Consider the following 16394-nt stretch of genomic DNA (forward strand, 5'->3'; position numbering starts at 1 on the left):
TAGATGATGCCTTAAACTTAGTCAACCAAGGCATAGGACCTCTGAGGCTTAGTTCCCTGTCTGGTCAATCCCAAGAGCCACAGAAAGGGGTTTTACACTCAGGTAAACATTGGACCTGATCAACTGAGTAATGTAATTTTATTCATGTCATTGATCCTGTTTTACTATAAGGCATATGGTACAGGAGTTCTCAGGCTTACCACAGAATTAAAGTGGGTTTGGTCCATCAATTAAAAAAAGATAACATTTCTCAAATATCCGATTTTATTTTATCATTGTTAAACACAATCTGAAGTTAGGATCAGAATTCCCAGTCTGATAGACTTATAAGCCATACCATAGGGGTAAACATTAAAAGAAGTGAATTCTAATATTATATAGATTTCCATTTCTAAATACAGTATATTACAGAAGGTTAAATACACCACCTCTGTGCACTTACAGCTATAAAAAGATACATTAACTATATCAATTATAAATAAGGTAGCATTTCATATTAAAGGCATTATTATACAATGAAAGGATAGGAACCCTCTAATGTACTACTAAGAAGGTTAGTGTCTATAGTTACTGGAGATACTGCAAATTCAGTGTACGAAGTCAAATCCTGATTTAACAAGTTATTGGTAGTACAAGTGATGAGTGTTAACTGCTGGAGAAGAGAAGGTTAATTGCATATTGCATTTCTCTGACAAGGATGAAGAAACCCTAATTCAGACATGATTGTCTTTATACATACACACTGGTTCTGACAGAGTTTCATTTTACAATTGCCCACTCCAACTTAATCCTCAAACATAAGCACCATTTTTTTTCCAATGAGAAAAGTACTAGTTAGTAACAAGAAAAGTACCCAAATAACACAACTTAGGTTTGGTTTGGTTTTTAAAGCTATGTGGGAATGCTTTCAGTTTTCCAAGTTAAAACATAGAATTGCACATCATTTGGATACACAAAGGAAGAAATTGAAAGTTTTGTAACCTGTTAATGAACTACTCAGGCCACTTGGATGAAGACCCAGTTCTTCTATGGAATTCAAGTGTTGTTTGTTAACTAATCAGAAATTTTTACCAAAATAGGACTTTAGAAAAACAGGGCTGGATTATAACAGCAGTCTTTGCAGTTGTGTACATTTTTACTAACTTAAAATGGGTAATGGAACTAGAGAAACCATTATTATCAGAAACCATTACTGAATGTGGTGTCAATGCATAATTTGTAAAAGGGAGTCATTGCTCTGATTTGTCAAACTTGGGACGTAATTGTCTTAGGATTTGTTATGTTGTTGTGGTAACAGAAATTGGAATCTTCAGCAGCAAAGGTGACACTAATATTGTTTTTAGCCAAGAAAGTTGCCTTGGTTAAAGTAGCCTATCACATAGTTTTAGAGTAAGCTCCTTGGGAGGTTGATATGGTCATATTCCTAAAGCAGTATTGATTTCAAGGTGAATCCCATGGTCAATGTCAATATGCAGTCCTCCAAGACCCATACCTGTGCATACCCAAGGCCTCTGGCACCCTTCCATGGTATGTGCTTCCTAAAAGGTCCCCACATCAGATCCTCAAAATTTTCCTTTTTAACTTAGTGCTAATCCTTCCCTTCTGTATGATCTCTCCCCTTCCTCAGAATGGGGGGTGGGTATTGTCCTGTGCACAGGAAACCCTGAGAAGACCACAGGTGTGGGACCCTGCTTGCAGAACATGCAGGGAGCTCTTTCCCAATTCCTACTGGAGTCAGATTCAGCAAAGCATTCTGAAGCAACTGCTGGATACTTCGAGTCCTGTTTCTTGTTAGCAGAGCCCTGAGTGTCTTCACTATCTCTCACATCTGGTCTAAAGGCAAAATTAGAAATGGCCAACAGCTCCCTCCCCAGACAGGACTGAATTTCACACACGACATCTGGGCATCCACATTGTTAGGTCAATAAAATGTGAGTGTGAGAGGAGAAGAAAAAGCATTCATTCAATCTCCCGTAGATTGAAAGTGTCCAGAAGAAAGTGTCCCAGGAAGGTCAAGCATTGTACTTTTTTCCTTTGGCGAGTTTGAAGTGCCACATTCAGCTGTCCAGAGTTTGAGGAAGGAGCCCTTCTTTCCTTCAAGGGTTCTTGTCATCAAGTTTGATGGTGACAGTTTTCACTTCTGTATATTCAGCCAGGGCATATTCACCTCTGTGATGACCGAAGAGAAGAAAAGTCAAACTGAGAATGTCCATTCACAGTTCTGTGGAAACTGTTCTAATGCCGGATTACTCTACTGAGCAGTTTGGGGTTTGGGGTTCTACAAAAGTTTGAGATTGGGAGGAAAACTCTGAAACCTGAAGAAAGTAATAGCTATGATGATGATGAGTTTAAGTAACTGGAAATATAAGTTTAAATATAAAGGTTTTTGTATGTGATGTTTTTGAAATAGAAGAATTAAAGGTTCACCTTCAAAAAAATGAAGGGAATTAAAAAAAAACCAACACTAGGGGAATTCTCTCGTTCAGGGAATTAAGAATCAAAGGACAGGGCTTGGTTAGGTGAACAAAGAGAAGTCAGGGATCAGAAAGGACAAGGGATGGCTCATGCCTATAATCCCAGCAGCTCAGGAAGGAGGCTGAGGTAGGAGGGTGTCAGTCCAAAGCCATCCTCAGCAACTTAGCAAGATCTTGTCTCTAAATAAAGTACATAAGAAAGGGCTGGGAATGTGGCTCAGTGGTTAAGCATTCCTGGGTTCAATACCTGGTAGAAAGAAAGAAAGAAATGACAATGGATTTATAAGTTTTAGGTGGTGATTTGGAGCTGCATGAAGAGACAGAAGAGAATGAGGGCCAGGGAATCACAGGGACGGAACACCGAGAGAGCCTAGACTGGCCTGGGAGGGCACAGCTGGGGACCAGCATAAGAGGAATGATGCCACCTGGTGGGGTGAGGGGCAGATGCTAGCACAGACTGGACACACAGCCTTTGAGTTGGCGCCCTTGGTGCAGTTCCTTTCTTTAAGTCATACAGGAGTCAGGTGCCCCTTCCCAGCACATGGGCCAAGCTAGTGGCAACTCCCCTTCCCAGAAACAAGCAGCAGCTTTGGCTGGGTTTAAATTCCTCTATAGCACCTGCTCTGCTGTTAAGTAAAGAAAAGTTGTGTGCTTATTTAGGAAAAGAGATGGAAGTCGAAGTGGCCCTGGAGGCTCTGTACTAGAAAGACCTGAGACAGTCTCATCCCATCCTTGAGACCAGAAGTCCTCAGAGTGTGGTCCCCAGGCCAGTGCCATCAGCTGCATCTTGGAACTTGCTAGAAATGCCTATGCTTAGGCCTTATTGAGTCCTGCTGTGGCCAGTAGAAGGAAGGCCCTCCCCAAAGGGTCCATGTCTCACTGCCCTAAACCTGAGAAGACTTAGGTTACATGGCAAAGGGGAATTAATATTGTTGATGGAATTCAAGTGACTAATCAGTTGATTTTAAAATAGGGAGGTTAACCTGGATCATCTGGGTGGGTCATTTGATCCTTAAAAGTGGAAGAAGAAGGCAGATAAAGAGAGAGTAAAATGAGACACAGGTGCAGAGAGATGCCACAGTGCTGGCTTTGAAGGTGAAGGAAGGGCCATCATCCAAGGAGGAAGGACAGCCTCTAGGAGCTGGACAGGGCATGGATACACACTCCCCCAATGGCCTCTAGAGGGAAATGCAGTCTACTGACACTTTTATCTCAGCTCAGAGAGACCTGTGTCAGATTTTTATCCTACAGAACTGTAAGATAATACATTTGTGTTGTTTAAACTAAACTAATTTTATGGTAAATTGTTATAGCAATAATAGAAAATGAATATACCTACTGAATTAGAAATTCCAAGGATGTGGCCCAGAAGTCTGTTTTAACCAGTGCATTAAATCCCCCAGTGGATTCTGATGCAGGCTCAAGTTTGAGAACCACTAGCTTAGAACTATGAAGGTCAGTCAAATGCTTTGTCCCTCTTGAGCCTCAGATTCATCATCTGAGAAGTGGGAATACTATAACCTCCTTGCAGTTATAACAATTAGGAACAATTCATGTGCTAGATAAAATGTGAATGGTGAAAAGTAATATTGTTATTTTATTAATAATGTGTCACTGAGATTTTTACTTAGTTTCTTAAATGTTCTTTCATCATCAAGAACCCATGATAATGAGTGAATTATTTCATAATATTTTTTAAACATACAAACAGAATGCTAAATTCAACTTCTTTACCACTGATACTCTACTTAAAAAGTCCCTAAAAGTAGATGGAAAACTAATATGAATATATGATGTGTATAAATTATATAATATTCATTATATAATTTACAAACCTGTGTGAGAACAAGTCCTGTTTTCCTTAACATATAAAAAGTTCTTACAAACCAATTGGGAAAACAAAAATGACCAAACAGAAAAATCCAAAAGGACATAGTTTGCAAACCAGAAATGCAAATTCTGAAAAGTGTGAAAAGGATACTCAACCTCTCACAATTAAAGAAATGCACACCAAAACAGTGGTGAGCCTATTTGTCACGTGGCAGAGCAGTCAATTTTTAGAAACTTATTCTGAAAACAATCTTCTACAAGTGCATAAAGATTCACACATGAGGAAACATAGGCATGGTTTATAATAACAGAACACCTTGGAAATAACACAAAAGTCTATTGAAGGAGACCATCACCAAGAAGAATGGAAAGATAACCAATACCCATTCTTAAGAGGAAAGGGTAGTTTGCTCTCATTTCATCTAAAACCAGAAGAGACTTGATTGCTTTCATAGAAAACCTACAATACACTTTAAAAACAAGCACAAAATGTTGCATTGTAAAAATTCAAGGTTGTTAATGACTTGTCAGATTTCTAAATAAAAGTAAAGAAAGTGATGAAATCCTATTGTATTAGTATATAACTAATAAATACAGAATTAAAATCATTCTTGTAGGAATAAGTACATTGATACCCCCATTTTTTTTCTGTTTCTGCAGTTGTTCTAGCTCAAGTTCTTACTGCTCTTATTCAACCCATTGTGGCTCATCCACCTGGGCAATCAATGTCACTCATGAGCCCAGACTTTCTCCCAATAAACCTCACCAGAGCACCAGGGGGAAGGGACTGGTGACTGTGTTGTTCACTGCCACATGCTCAGAACTTAATGTCATACCTGAGCATCAGAAATGCTCAATAAACACTTGCAAAGTGAATGAATAAGTGAACAAAATGAACGAATGACCAGCAGTTACCTTGAACAAATGAGGTTGAGGATCAGGGGAAGAAGAATTTGATCTTCCCCATGTCTTACTATGTGAAGTTTTTATTACTGTCTCAACTGTATTACAAAGCAAAACATAGAACTTAGAGGGGGGAAAAAAAAAGCAGTGACAAAGAAGGAAAAAAAAAAAAAAAACGCAACAGGCTCCATCCCAAGACTGGACTAGAAACAGATCCCAGAGGGGCTCATGGGTGGGCAGCCAGTAACCAGCCCAGCTCAGGAGGCCAGGTTTGGGGAAAACCGTGGAATCTACCGCATGGTGCTCCAGCATGAAAATAAAGGGGGAACTTCTTGCAACATGAAGACATTAATTAGAGATGATTAAAAATAGAAATAAGTTTTGAAGGCAGTTTCCAGGCTCCTTGTAAATATTTTTTAAATATTTTATCAAAAATCTTGGGAAAATATATGTCAAGGATCCAAAAAACAGACATTCAAAAAACTGTGGCTAACCAGAGGGACAGGGCACGGGGGTGCTAGGGGGCAAGGACACCATCCGAGTGGTGGGAAAGGAGATGAGGAAACTGTGCAGGGAATCAGTTTGGGCCATACAAACTAGGCATCAGATGACTCCATGTGCCTTTCTGTAGCTTCTACAAATAAGGACAGTTGCTTTGGGGACTGGAGTTCTTCTTGCTGCCACATCTGGCCTCTCAGGGGAGGACTGTGTGGGATCTGAGTTCCCTAGCCCTCATGACCTGACTGGGTGAAGACAGAAGATCAGAGGAGGCAAATGACCACATGAGCCCTGCTGGCTTCATTCCAGGTGGCTTCCAGAGGTGACCCTTGCCCAGCCAGAATCTCTACTGTGGGGGTCCAGGGACCAAGCTGCCAGCATTTATTCCCTGCTCTGCTACTCACTAGCTCTCTGGGCCATTTGCTCATCTGAAAGCAGTTGTACCCCCTCACAGATTGTCACAGGACATGAACTAACATGCAGGGCTTTCACAGAGCCTCCTAGAGTCTGCTCAGCAAATGGCGGTTGCCATCAGCACTATGGAGGATCCTGGAGGGAACCCAGTGACCTCAGTCTGGGCCTCCTGTCTCAGGTGGGCAGGCAATTTTAAGGGTTAATGAAATAGAGGCTCAGAGAATGCAAAGAGACACCAGCCGGCCACCAGGGGGAGGAAAGAGGCTGCTGCAAAAGGAGTTCATGATCAAGAATTTACCAAAGTTCCTTGAAGGGGAAACCAGTTATAGAAATAAAGAGGATGCTCTCCACTCAGACATGCAGATGACTCTGGGGCATTTGCCATCAGTTAGATCAGAAAGAAGGACTGATGTGATACAAGGTCCCTGCTTCCATGCAGACTGGTCAAGAGCAATTGCTCAGGGGTGGAAACCAGCTCTGTTCCTTTATCTTTAAAACAGTTCCTTTATAACACTATCTTCAAGTATCTACAAGTAGAGCCCTTAAAGGCCCCACCAAGACCCAAGGCAAGGGGAAGTGTTTGAGTGTGTTCCCACTAGAAGATGTGCAAACAAGTATAAGGTAATGCATTTGTATATAAATGACCCAAACTGTTTAAATAAAAGGAAGAACTCAAGCTCTTAGAAATGTCCCAGGAACAGCCCTGGGGTGTTGTCACAGATGGTTCCCTAGGAACATTGAGCCTACAAGATGTTTGTCCACAAGGCTAATAAAACCCTGAGCAGCACCAAGAAGGAGATGGGGAAAGCAGCCAGAGCCAGCTAGAAACCACAGCGTCTCCACCCCTGGGGATACTCCATCCAGCTCTGGACCTGGGCCAGATGCAAGAAGGCCTGTCCATGAATCTCAACCTACAGAGCTCATTTTCCCAGCAGGCCAGAAAGAAAGGAGATGTTGGAGGGGTAGGTGGTGGATTGGAACACACTGATGGGATCTGGAGGCCCAGCAGGACTCCCAAAGAAGTATCAAGAAGGAACCAGATTGACCCATGGTGTGTCTCCTGGGGCCTCTGCTGGGCTCCAAGATTCCAAGCCTGACTTAGGTTTGAGTCTATCTTCCTTGCAGAAAGTGGAGATTGTGCATAATGACAGCCTATGCTTGGCAAAAAGTACACTTTTCCAGAGCTCTGTGGCCTCCTCTGGCAAGCCTAGATCAAGGATTTAGGGATCATTCCCTGTAGGATGAGGGCTGGCAGGAAAGCTGAGGCTGGAGGTTGGTCTTGTGGCCTGGGGGAAGTCAGGTTAAGGATGAGGGTGGGGAATGGACTGCCAGCCTTTGTGACAGGGCTGCCCCAGACAGAGCAGGTTAGGGGATCAGGTGAGAGCTCAAGTTGCTGCACTGCAATTTTAGTGTATGTTTCATTCCCAGGTGGGCAGGTTTAGGGTGCCAGAAACACTTACAGTTCTCTGCCATTCCCCGACATTTTGAAGCCACCAAATGGAGCCTGTGCATAGAGTGCATTGTAGCAGTTGATCCTAGAGAAAGGATGAAAAGATACTGAGAGTTACCTGGAGAAGACCCCACCTGCACCTTGGGTGCTCCAGTAATTAGACACTTAATTGCCTAACACATGGCCTTTGGCAAAATTCCAATATTAAAACACAGTGAGTTTTTAACTTCTGCTTTCTTCTTACCACCAGAAGCTAAAATTTGAATATAATTCAGCCTAGAGTTTTTCATTGGAATAGGAATCAAATGAAAAGATAAGTACAAAGAAGAAAAATATCATGGCCTAAGGGAATAAGAATTAGCTTTGAAATAACACAGACCTGATTCCAAGTTCTGCTTCCTGAACTACGAGACTCTAAGCTTGTTACTCAAACTTGCTAAGCCTCAATTCATTCATCTTTAAAATGGGAATTACAATATATAATCTTTAGAATTACTGGTGAGGCAGGAACTAGTATCCAGACTTTGCAGATGAGCATGCACTGATTTTAGAATCAGAACCAGAGTCAGATAGTCAGCAGAGTTGATCTAAGGCATAGGCCCTGAAGCTTGCTCTGCCTGGTACAGCTGTTCCCTTTCATATATAGATTCTGCAGCTTCAGATTCGACCAACCTTAATTGAAAATTTTTGAAAATAAGATTGCATCTGTACTGAACATATACAGATTTATCCCTTTGTCATTATTCCTAAGAAATACAATATAACAACTATTTACATAGCATTGATAAAAGTATTAGGTATTATAAATCATCCAGAATTCAGTTAAAGTATACTACTGGATGATGTGCCTAGGTTATATGCCCAAACTGCCATTTTATATAAGGGACTTGAGTACCTTATACATTCAAGTATATAAAGGTCCAGGAACCAATCTCCTAAAGTTACTGAGAGATGACTTTACAGTATGTGACCCTGGGAAAGTCACTCAACTTCTCTGTGTCTTGGTTTCCTTATCTGTAAAATGTGGTACCTAACACCATAAGGGAACCCATTTCAGAAGGTGGTCATGAGGATCTAGCAAAGTGCCCACACAGTGGGTACCACATAATATACAATTAGATGCTCTCTGCTAAAAGAGAAATAGCCAAGGACCCAGCCAGCAACTGAGGGGAGCCGACACACACACAAGCACTCAACTCACCAAACTGTTCCAGACTCCAATGCAGAAGCCAATTTCAGGGCTTTGTCCAGGTTTTTGGTGAATATGGCTGCTGTGAGTCCATAGTCAGTGCTGTTTGCTCTTTTTATTACTTCTTCAATATTTTTGAACTTCAGTATTGGCTGCACTGGTCCAAAAATCTATGATTAATTGCAAGAAGAACAGTGAGAGGCATGTTTGGGTGGATATGTATGCTCCGAGCAGGTGTTTCCCTGGTTGTATGCCTTTCTCACAAGTTCATGTGTTAGGCAGCATCTACATTAAGTGTCTAATAACTGGGGCACCTAAGATGCAGGTGGGGTCTTCTTCATGGAGAAGAAGGAACACTAGACATCTTTCTAGCTGCATGATGGTTAAGCTCTGAAGAAAAGGATTAAAATGAAATAAAAATAAAAAATAACAACCCCCCATATGTTGTATTTGCGATCTGTCTTTATGATCAGGGTTTCTGAGAACCCCCTGCCTTGTGGGCAGGTGGGGGTGCACAGAAGACAAACTTCCAGGTGCCTTTTTGGAAAGTTATCTCTAAGGGTGTCCCTAAACAGGGCTGTAGGACTGTGTGGCCCAGCCTCCTGGTGCTGCTTTTCTACCAATGAGGACACCCTAACATGTTTCCATGATAACTCCGAGGGGGAGGAAATGGGACAGTGCTCACACAGTCTACAACCCAGCAAAGAAAAGGCAGGGAAGAACTGAGAGCTTGCACATTTAAGGGGTATTCTGAAGGGAGCCTGCAGTGGATTTAATGTTAGGCATGAGTCTATCTCCGCAGGACGGTGCCCAGTCTCTGGAAACACATTCCCAGGTTCCCCAGGACCTCTCATCATGGGGATGTTTAAGGAGCTAAGCTTCGTGTCATTGTGGCGGTGTTAGTAACCCCTCAAAATCTCAAGAAGAAACACCTGTCCAGGAAGCCCTCCAGCAGTGCTCATTCTTTCACGTGCCCTAAAAGATCACTGGGTATCAGGTCTTGTGCTATAAGCCCTGTGCAGGAACGCGCTTCCATCTGCCTACCAGTAGGACTGGAGGAGAAAGGTAGATTTACACTCTTATGGGGTCTCCTTAATTTCCATTATTCCCAGGAATGGCCCTGATGGAAAATTTCAATGAGAATTCTTGCTGGGACACATTCCTCGAATGAGCACTTGTAATTTACGCTTTATCTGGAGGAACTCAAGACAACTTTGAGCCCTGAATTTACAGCTGGATTCCTGGCAAGACCCACAGGTGGAGACTGCTTTCCACACGTGGGCTTCGTGATGAACTTAGGGACATGCTAGAAGACAGGGGAGGGTTGCTACTTCTCAGAGACTCAGAGCAATGAGTGGAGACTGAGGCTAGCACCAAGTTTGTGGCTGGCATCCTATCCTTAGGGTGTGCCAGAGACCCAGGAACAGGGGACAGGAAGTATCTCCTTAGGGGCTCTAAGGAAGAGAGGAAAGGCCACACGGAAAAGACAAATGTTCACCCCACAAAGACTTCTGATATTTCCGGGCCTTAGAGGAGAATGGTTTGAAGGACCCCTGGGGCTACAGCTTTGGCTGCAGCCACACATACCTCCTCTTTGGCAATCCGCATGTTGTCGGTCACTTCTGAGAAGACCGTGGGTTTGATGAAGAGCCCCCTGTCTTCCATGGCCGAGCCCCCACATTCCAGTTTGGCCCCTTCATTCTTCCCACTCTCAATCAGCTCCAGGATTTTGTCAAACTGTTTTTGATCAATCTGCAAAACCCAGAAGGGAATTAAGGCTCCTCCCCGTGGGGCAGTAGCACCATCTTACACTGTCAATGGCCTTTGATGCTGGCCTCCCCCACGTGCCTTAACCAAGCCCTAAGTCATATAACAACCATGCCTTGCAGGCAAATATGCCTCCAATGCACAAACCTGCACCCTTTGGACCAGGGGAGACCTGGCAATAGGCTGCTCTCACCCTCCCCAGGTTTGGGGTTCATTCACCTATCTGATTCCCTTCTCCATGCTGTGAGGTCAGCCAGGGGGTGAAATTGGTTTGAAGTTCTCATGTTCTTTGCCTTCTCAACACTTTGCACCCTGCTAAAGTGGCTGAACTTAATAAATAAAAAAAATATAAATCAGCTAAATTTGAATCTCAGAAAAACAACATAAGATCTTTTTTTTTTTAGTATAAGTATGTCCCAAACAATATTTGCTTGAGACATTTATTAAAAATATAAAAACATTTATATAAATATTGTTTGGGACATACTTGTGCTAAAAAGGCCTTTGTTGTTTAGATGGAATTCACATCTAATGGGTATCATGTATTTAACCAGGCAATCCTGCTCCCTGCTCACTAAACACCATGGATCAGGAGAACTGTTCTGAAATTGTCCTTTCATGGTGAGGAGATGTGGGCAGGAAAGCCGATGGCCCTACCCGGCAACTCTGGAAGCAGAGTAGAGTGAACTTCAAGGTGGAGCGGAGGGGCTGCTCCTTGGTGGGTGTGGAACCAACTCATCAGAAAGGCTTCACCTCTTTCTACACATACATTTTTAAATTTAAATATCTTTTCTTTTTTTATTGGTTCTTTTCAGTTAAACATAACATTAGATTCATTTTTATATAATTATAAAAACGAATATAATTTTTTCTAATTCAGTCCCTGGTACATCCCCTTTTCCTCCCCACCTCCCTCCCCTGGTTCCATTCCCTCTCCTTTACTGATCTTTCTGCTGTTTACTTTTAGTTTTTTTTTTTTTTTTGTTAGTGTCTTGTGGATGTACACAATGGTGAGATTCACTGTGGTATGTTCATTTCTGTACATAGTAAAGTTAGGTCAGATTCATTCCTTTCCTATGTACAAATATGAATTTGCCACCTTTTGCTATCTTGTCTAGAGGTCTCCTTGGCTGGAATGTGCCCTGTACTATAACCTAATACCCGATTTGTGGACATGTTACTGTCTGTGAAAATGGTCCCTCTATGGGGAACAGCTCAACTGTAAAAGTGCTCTTCATATTCCCCTCCACTGGCTTTCTTCCTGAAATCCATGGGATCCCTATTCTCCATCATGACTCTGTTTACAGTGCCCTTCCTTGTGGACCAGGGGAGACAGAGCTTTAATAGGTTTACGGTAGCTGAGATTTTTAGATAGGAGAGCTGGTTTCAGTCTAACGGTGTTAAATAGAGAAATAAGAAATAAACCTAATGGTACATCTCGGTGACTATCTCCGAGGAGCAGGCTGGCTTTCTTAGAAGGGGAGGGTGTAAAATGTGCATGTCATTTGACTGACAGACTCATGAAATATGGATCCAGTTTTAAAATATTGAATCTGATCCATACCTTGTACCTTATACCAGGAAAATTCCAAATAGATCAAAGATGTAACCACAGCCAATGAAAACATACAAGTTTTTTAGTTCTCTCCTGTGGGAGACTGTCCTTGAAAACTCCGAGTGTTGATGGCCAACGACTTGAGATATAGAAGCCAAAAGAGAAAAGATTCATAAATTTGAATATGAAAGAATGAAGGAAAGGAGAAGAGGAAGCAAAATCATAAGCAAAGTAAAAGGCTTTGAAAAAACATTGACAAGTCCTAAAGAAAACGAATCTCTCTAGTGTATCTATAAGGAGGTCTTAGAAGTGATAAGAAAAATGACCAACATACGGGAGAAAAATATGTAAAGCATTTTCATATTTGATAGAAAAGGAAACACAAATGGCTTTTAAGCATATGATAAAATATTTTCCCTTACTATTTGAGAGTAGAATGTACATTAAAACTAAATAAGGGCTGGGGTTGTGGGTCAGTGGTAGAGAGTTTGCCTAGTACCTGTGAGGCACTGGTTTAATCCTCAGCACCACGTAAAAATAAATAAGTAAAATAAGGCATTATGTCCATCTACAAATAAAACTTTAAAAAAACTAATTAATAATCCATTTTTAACTCTCAGGTGGGCAAGAATCCATATTCTGTTGGTAGTGTTGGGGAAAAAAGCTTATACAAATGTGGGTAGGCACATAAATTGGTTTAATGTGCTGTGGAATGTAATTCAGCAATTACAAATGTGTTCTCACTTAGCAACACTACTTTGGGGAATCTGTCCCATGGATTTCCTTGTGCCTGTATGAAATCACACTGAGGTATTGTGTGTGACTGCACACAGCCACATGTCCATGGGAATGTTATTTAAATTTCAGCGGCTTCATATAGCAGAATTTTATGTGCACGTATAAAAGAACAAAGCAGGTGCCCGTTGACAGATATAGAAAGACCTTCAAGGATACAACACAGTGCCAAATGGTAGAGCTATCACGGTATATTTTGCATAAAAATGAGGGAGGAAATCAGAATACACGTTCATATTTGCTTGTATACACATAAAGAAATTCTACAGGTATACACCAAAAATTAAGAACATGGGATACCCATAGTGAGGAAGAGCAAGAACCAGGGGTGTTAAATGGGGAGGGTAGGAAAGAGCACTTTCACTACAGACCTTTTCACAAATCTAGGGCTTAGACCACATGCATGTATTCCCACTTGAGAAAATGATGAGAACAACTACAATGGATCCAGTAATAGCTCAACTTCTCTCTGTGTGAACCAAATCTTGGCTTAAAAGTTCCAGGTGCTGCTGTCTCTCTCCTCCTCCCTGGGGACCAACAGGACTCACTTAAGGGGCTTCATCAGACCACAGATTCTCACTGGCTGCTGACCATGTTCCGCCCGGAAGACCCCGTCTGTCTTGCAGGCAGCACTGAATCCCAGTGAAAACCCTACACATCTGAACACTCTCCCTGGTGAGTCCATATGGACACATTGTTTAAATCTAATAATCATCCCATGAAACATCAGCTGGTGCCTTACAGTACAGGAAGAAGGACCTGCCAGGAAGTGAGATGACGGGGCAGGGCACATCACCAGAAACATGGAAATACAGCCCTCAGAGGACTGGCCCAAGGCTCGGCTCTACTCTCTCTCTGCCTGGGAGGATGCCTCTGGATCCTGCCCTGGCCAGGTGGCCTGCGTAATGTTTATGCGCCTGGTTGCTCAGTTGCCAAATAAACCTGAATGAGTTTGGAGTGCTCTAGCAAGTGGCTCTCCAACAGTGGACACTGATCTAGGTCAGCTAGCTCTTTTACAGGCATGAGGCAGACAGGACTATTTAGACAGCTGTAAGTCCTCTCAGAATAAAATCTTATTACCATGGATGAAAAAGCACTTGGGGAGGAAAAAAAAAAACCCAACAACATCCTAAAATAATAAGCTGAGGTTAGATGGCTTAAGTGAGCTTTCAAAAGGACTTTGAACAGCAGCATGAAAGCACAGATGAAATCAACACCCACCGCCCTTGCATCCACACTCTGGGAAGAGCTTGGTATATTTGGCTTCACGAGTCAGGACTGGAGCCCTTGGAAAAAACTAACAAACAATGACAGGGTAAAAAAGGGTCCTTAGTCTGGGGGTCAGCTCACATATTTCCCACTGATTCTGGATTACCTCAAAAAATCACAGTGGATTTGATAATGACTTTGTGGTAATGTTTGCATTGAGAGCTGAAATCCAACCAAGGCCATTGACTGCCCCATATTGCTGACTGCTAAGTCTGTGGCTGCTGCTGGGGACAAGGGATGTTGGCCATGAGTGGAGCTGCTTCTCCACCACAGCATGAGGTACAGAGCAGCAAACTCATGAGCTGGAGCCAGGGGAGGGTAGGCACTAAGGCCATAAAAGCACCCCTTGTTCCTATTTCCCCAGTTAGACTCTCTCCGTAGGATAGATAATAAGATCGAAGTCACACATAGACATTCATGCCACCTAGATTGGAGGACTGTCATTTCATATTTCTTCCTTTTAAATATATATGGAAAAACACTCTACCTCTCACTGAATAGCTCCTAGGTGCCATGAAATTCTTATAATATTCATCTGTTACTCCCATTTCCCAGATAAGGAAACTGAGGGGTGGAAGGATCTTATGACTTTCACAAGGCCACAGAGACAAATTTGAGCTCAGATCCACAACTTCCTGTGTAAACACGGGGTGTTAATGCAGTGGGTAAGCAGTGAGCTTGCAGGATAGATGCCAGGGGGTAAGTCACAGACACTGGATTTGAAACGTCAGGGCTAGAGCAAGGATTTGGCTAAAAGCAGTGGGTTGCTGCCGAGCTCCATTTCAATAATACATGGGATGGTCAGGCTGTCCTCTTTTAAATATTTATCCATCTGCTTCACTTCATAATTAGTAAGAAAGCGATACAGGATGTGCCCTTTTAAAGAGGTTATTAAATCTCTTGGTTACCATCATTTTCATCCTGTCCTTGGCTTTCCAAACCAAGCCTCCAGAGACTTGTTCCTACTGCTCGGAATGCATCCCTATCCCCAGAGCCCTCTCTATCCGGGATTCTTTGGTCTCTGATGGTCATCTTGTGCTACAGCACATGTGAGCTCGAGGGACCCCAGCCAAGACTGCTGGCTCCGCTGCTGCCCTGGCTGCACTGTGCTGCAGGGATCCAGCCTTCCTCTGCAGGGAGACCACGCTTGGCCTGACGCTCTGGTCTGGCATAGGAGAAGGACAGTACACTGAGAGGACTGGTTGCTGCAGGCAGATGGCCTTTTGTCCTGGGAACTTCTCCTTCCTCTGGAGGCCCTGTGCCTCTGTGTGTCCACCCCCATGTCATAGCCCTGCTGAAACCCGATGGGATCATATTGTTGATGGGCTTCTACACAAAAGCCTGTAGTGGCAGCTGGCGTCAGCATTCCTTCCTTTGGAAGGGTCTGTGTGGGGCCACATGTCTGTTCTGTTCGGTCCCCAGAGGAGCACCACGTACGCAGACACCTCGGCGGATTACCTGGGGCCCCTGCTCGGTTTTGGCATCGAAAGGGTCTCCCACCGGCCGTTTCTTGGCGAACTCCACGCTCCGCCGGACAAACTCCGAGTAGACCTGCTCCTCCACGAAAACCCTGGAGGCGGCTGTGCAGCACTGGCCTTGGTTGAAGAACACTCCCTGATGGGCACACTCCACTGCCAAGTCCACTGGAGGGGGCGGCGGGCAAGGCAAGAGGAAGCGATTAAGTTGTTAAAGAGGCCTGGCGACAGCTGCAACTCTAATTGCCCACACAAGAAAACAGGCCCCAGGATGGCTGCAATTCAGAAATTAATTTTGTTCTCAGCATTTCCCAGAGAGGATGGGAAAAAAGGATTTTCAGGTCTGGGGTTAAGTAAGTCCCCTGCCTGCAGGACCTCTCAGGACCTCAAATATGCTAATAGGCACAGAGAGGTGTAGCACCTTCCATGCCCCTTGCCCATGGAACTTTCTTCAGCCCTTTTTCTGAAAGACTAACTAATGTTCCATGGAAAAAAACTCGGGCAAGTTTTGATGTGGGCCAATTGTAGGAATTTTTAAAGGACTCAAACTTTTCCACCTTGAGTGAAAGAAGGGTCTTGTAAGTAACCTGATGCCATCTATGACTCAGAAGTTTTAAAAAGGCAGGGCTTTAACCTCAGGCCTGGATCTGAATCGTAGAGCCAGTGCTGAATCAGTTGCTAAAGCCTAGCTAGAAGGCTATACAGACAGATTTGGGGGGGGAGGGGCATGCTTGCTGGGTGAAGATGACAGTCAGATGTCATTTGCATTTACAAA

At 43.2% G+C, this 16394-nt stretch overlaps 1 protein-coding gene across 1 annotated transcript in view; it reads right to left on the reverse strand.

Annotated features, from left to right (window-relative positions):
- Positions 1 to 186: 186 nt before the first annotated feature.
- Positions 187 to 16394, reverse strand: part of ALDH1A3 (aldehyde dehydrogenase 1 family member A3) — a 36216-nt gene continuing 20008 nt past the window's right edge. Inside the window, exons 9-13 of the mRNA XM_081289891.1 lie at positions 15603 to 15787; positions 10346 to 10510; positions 8771 to 8928; positions 7580 to 7654; positions 187 to 2169 (exon numbers count right to left, since the gene is read on the reverse strand). Coding sequence (XP_081146017.1) covers positions 2097 to 2169; positions 7580 to 7654; positions 8771 to 8928; positions 10346 to 10510; positions 15603 to 15787 — 656 coding nt within the window. The 3' untranslated portion in view covers positions 187 to 2096. The remainder of the gene's footprint in view (positions 2170 to 7579; positions 7655 to 8770; positions 8929 to 10345; positions 10511 to 15602; positions 15788 to 16394) is intronic.

Source organism: Spermophilus citellus (genome assembly GCF_964194105.1).
Source record: "Spermophilus citellus genome assembly, chromosome: 4".
Classification (NCBI taxonomy): Eukaryota; Metazoa; Chordata; class Mammalia; order Rodentia; family Sciuridae; genus Spermophilus; species Spermophilus citellus.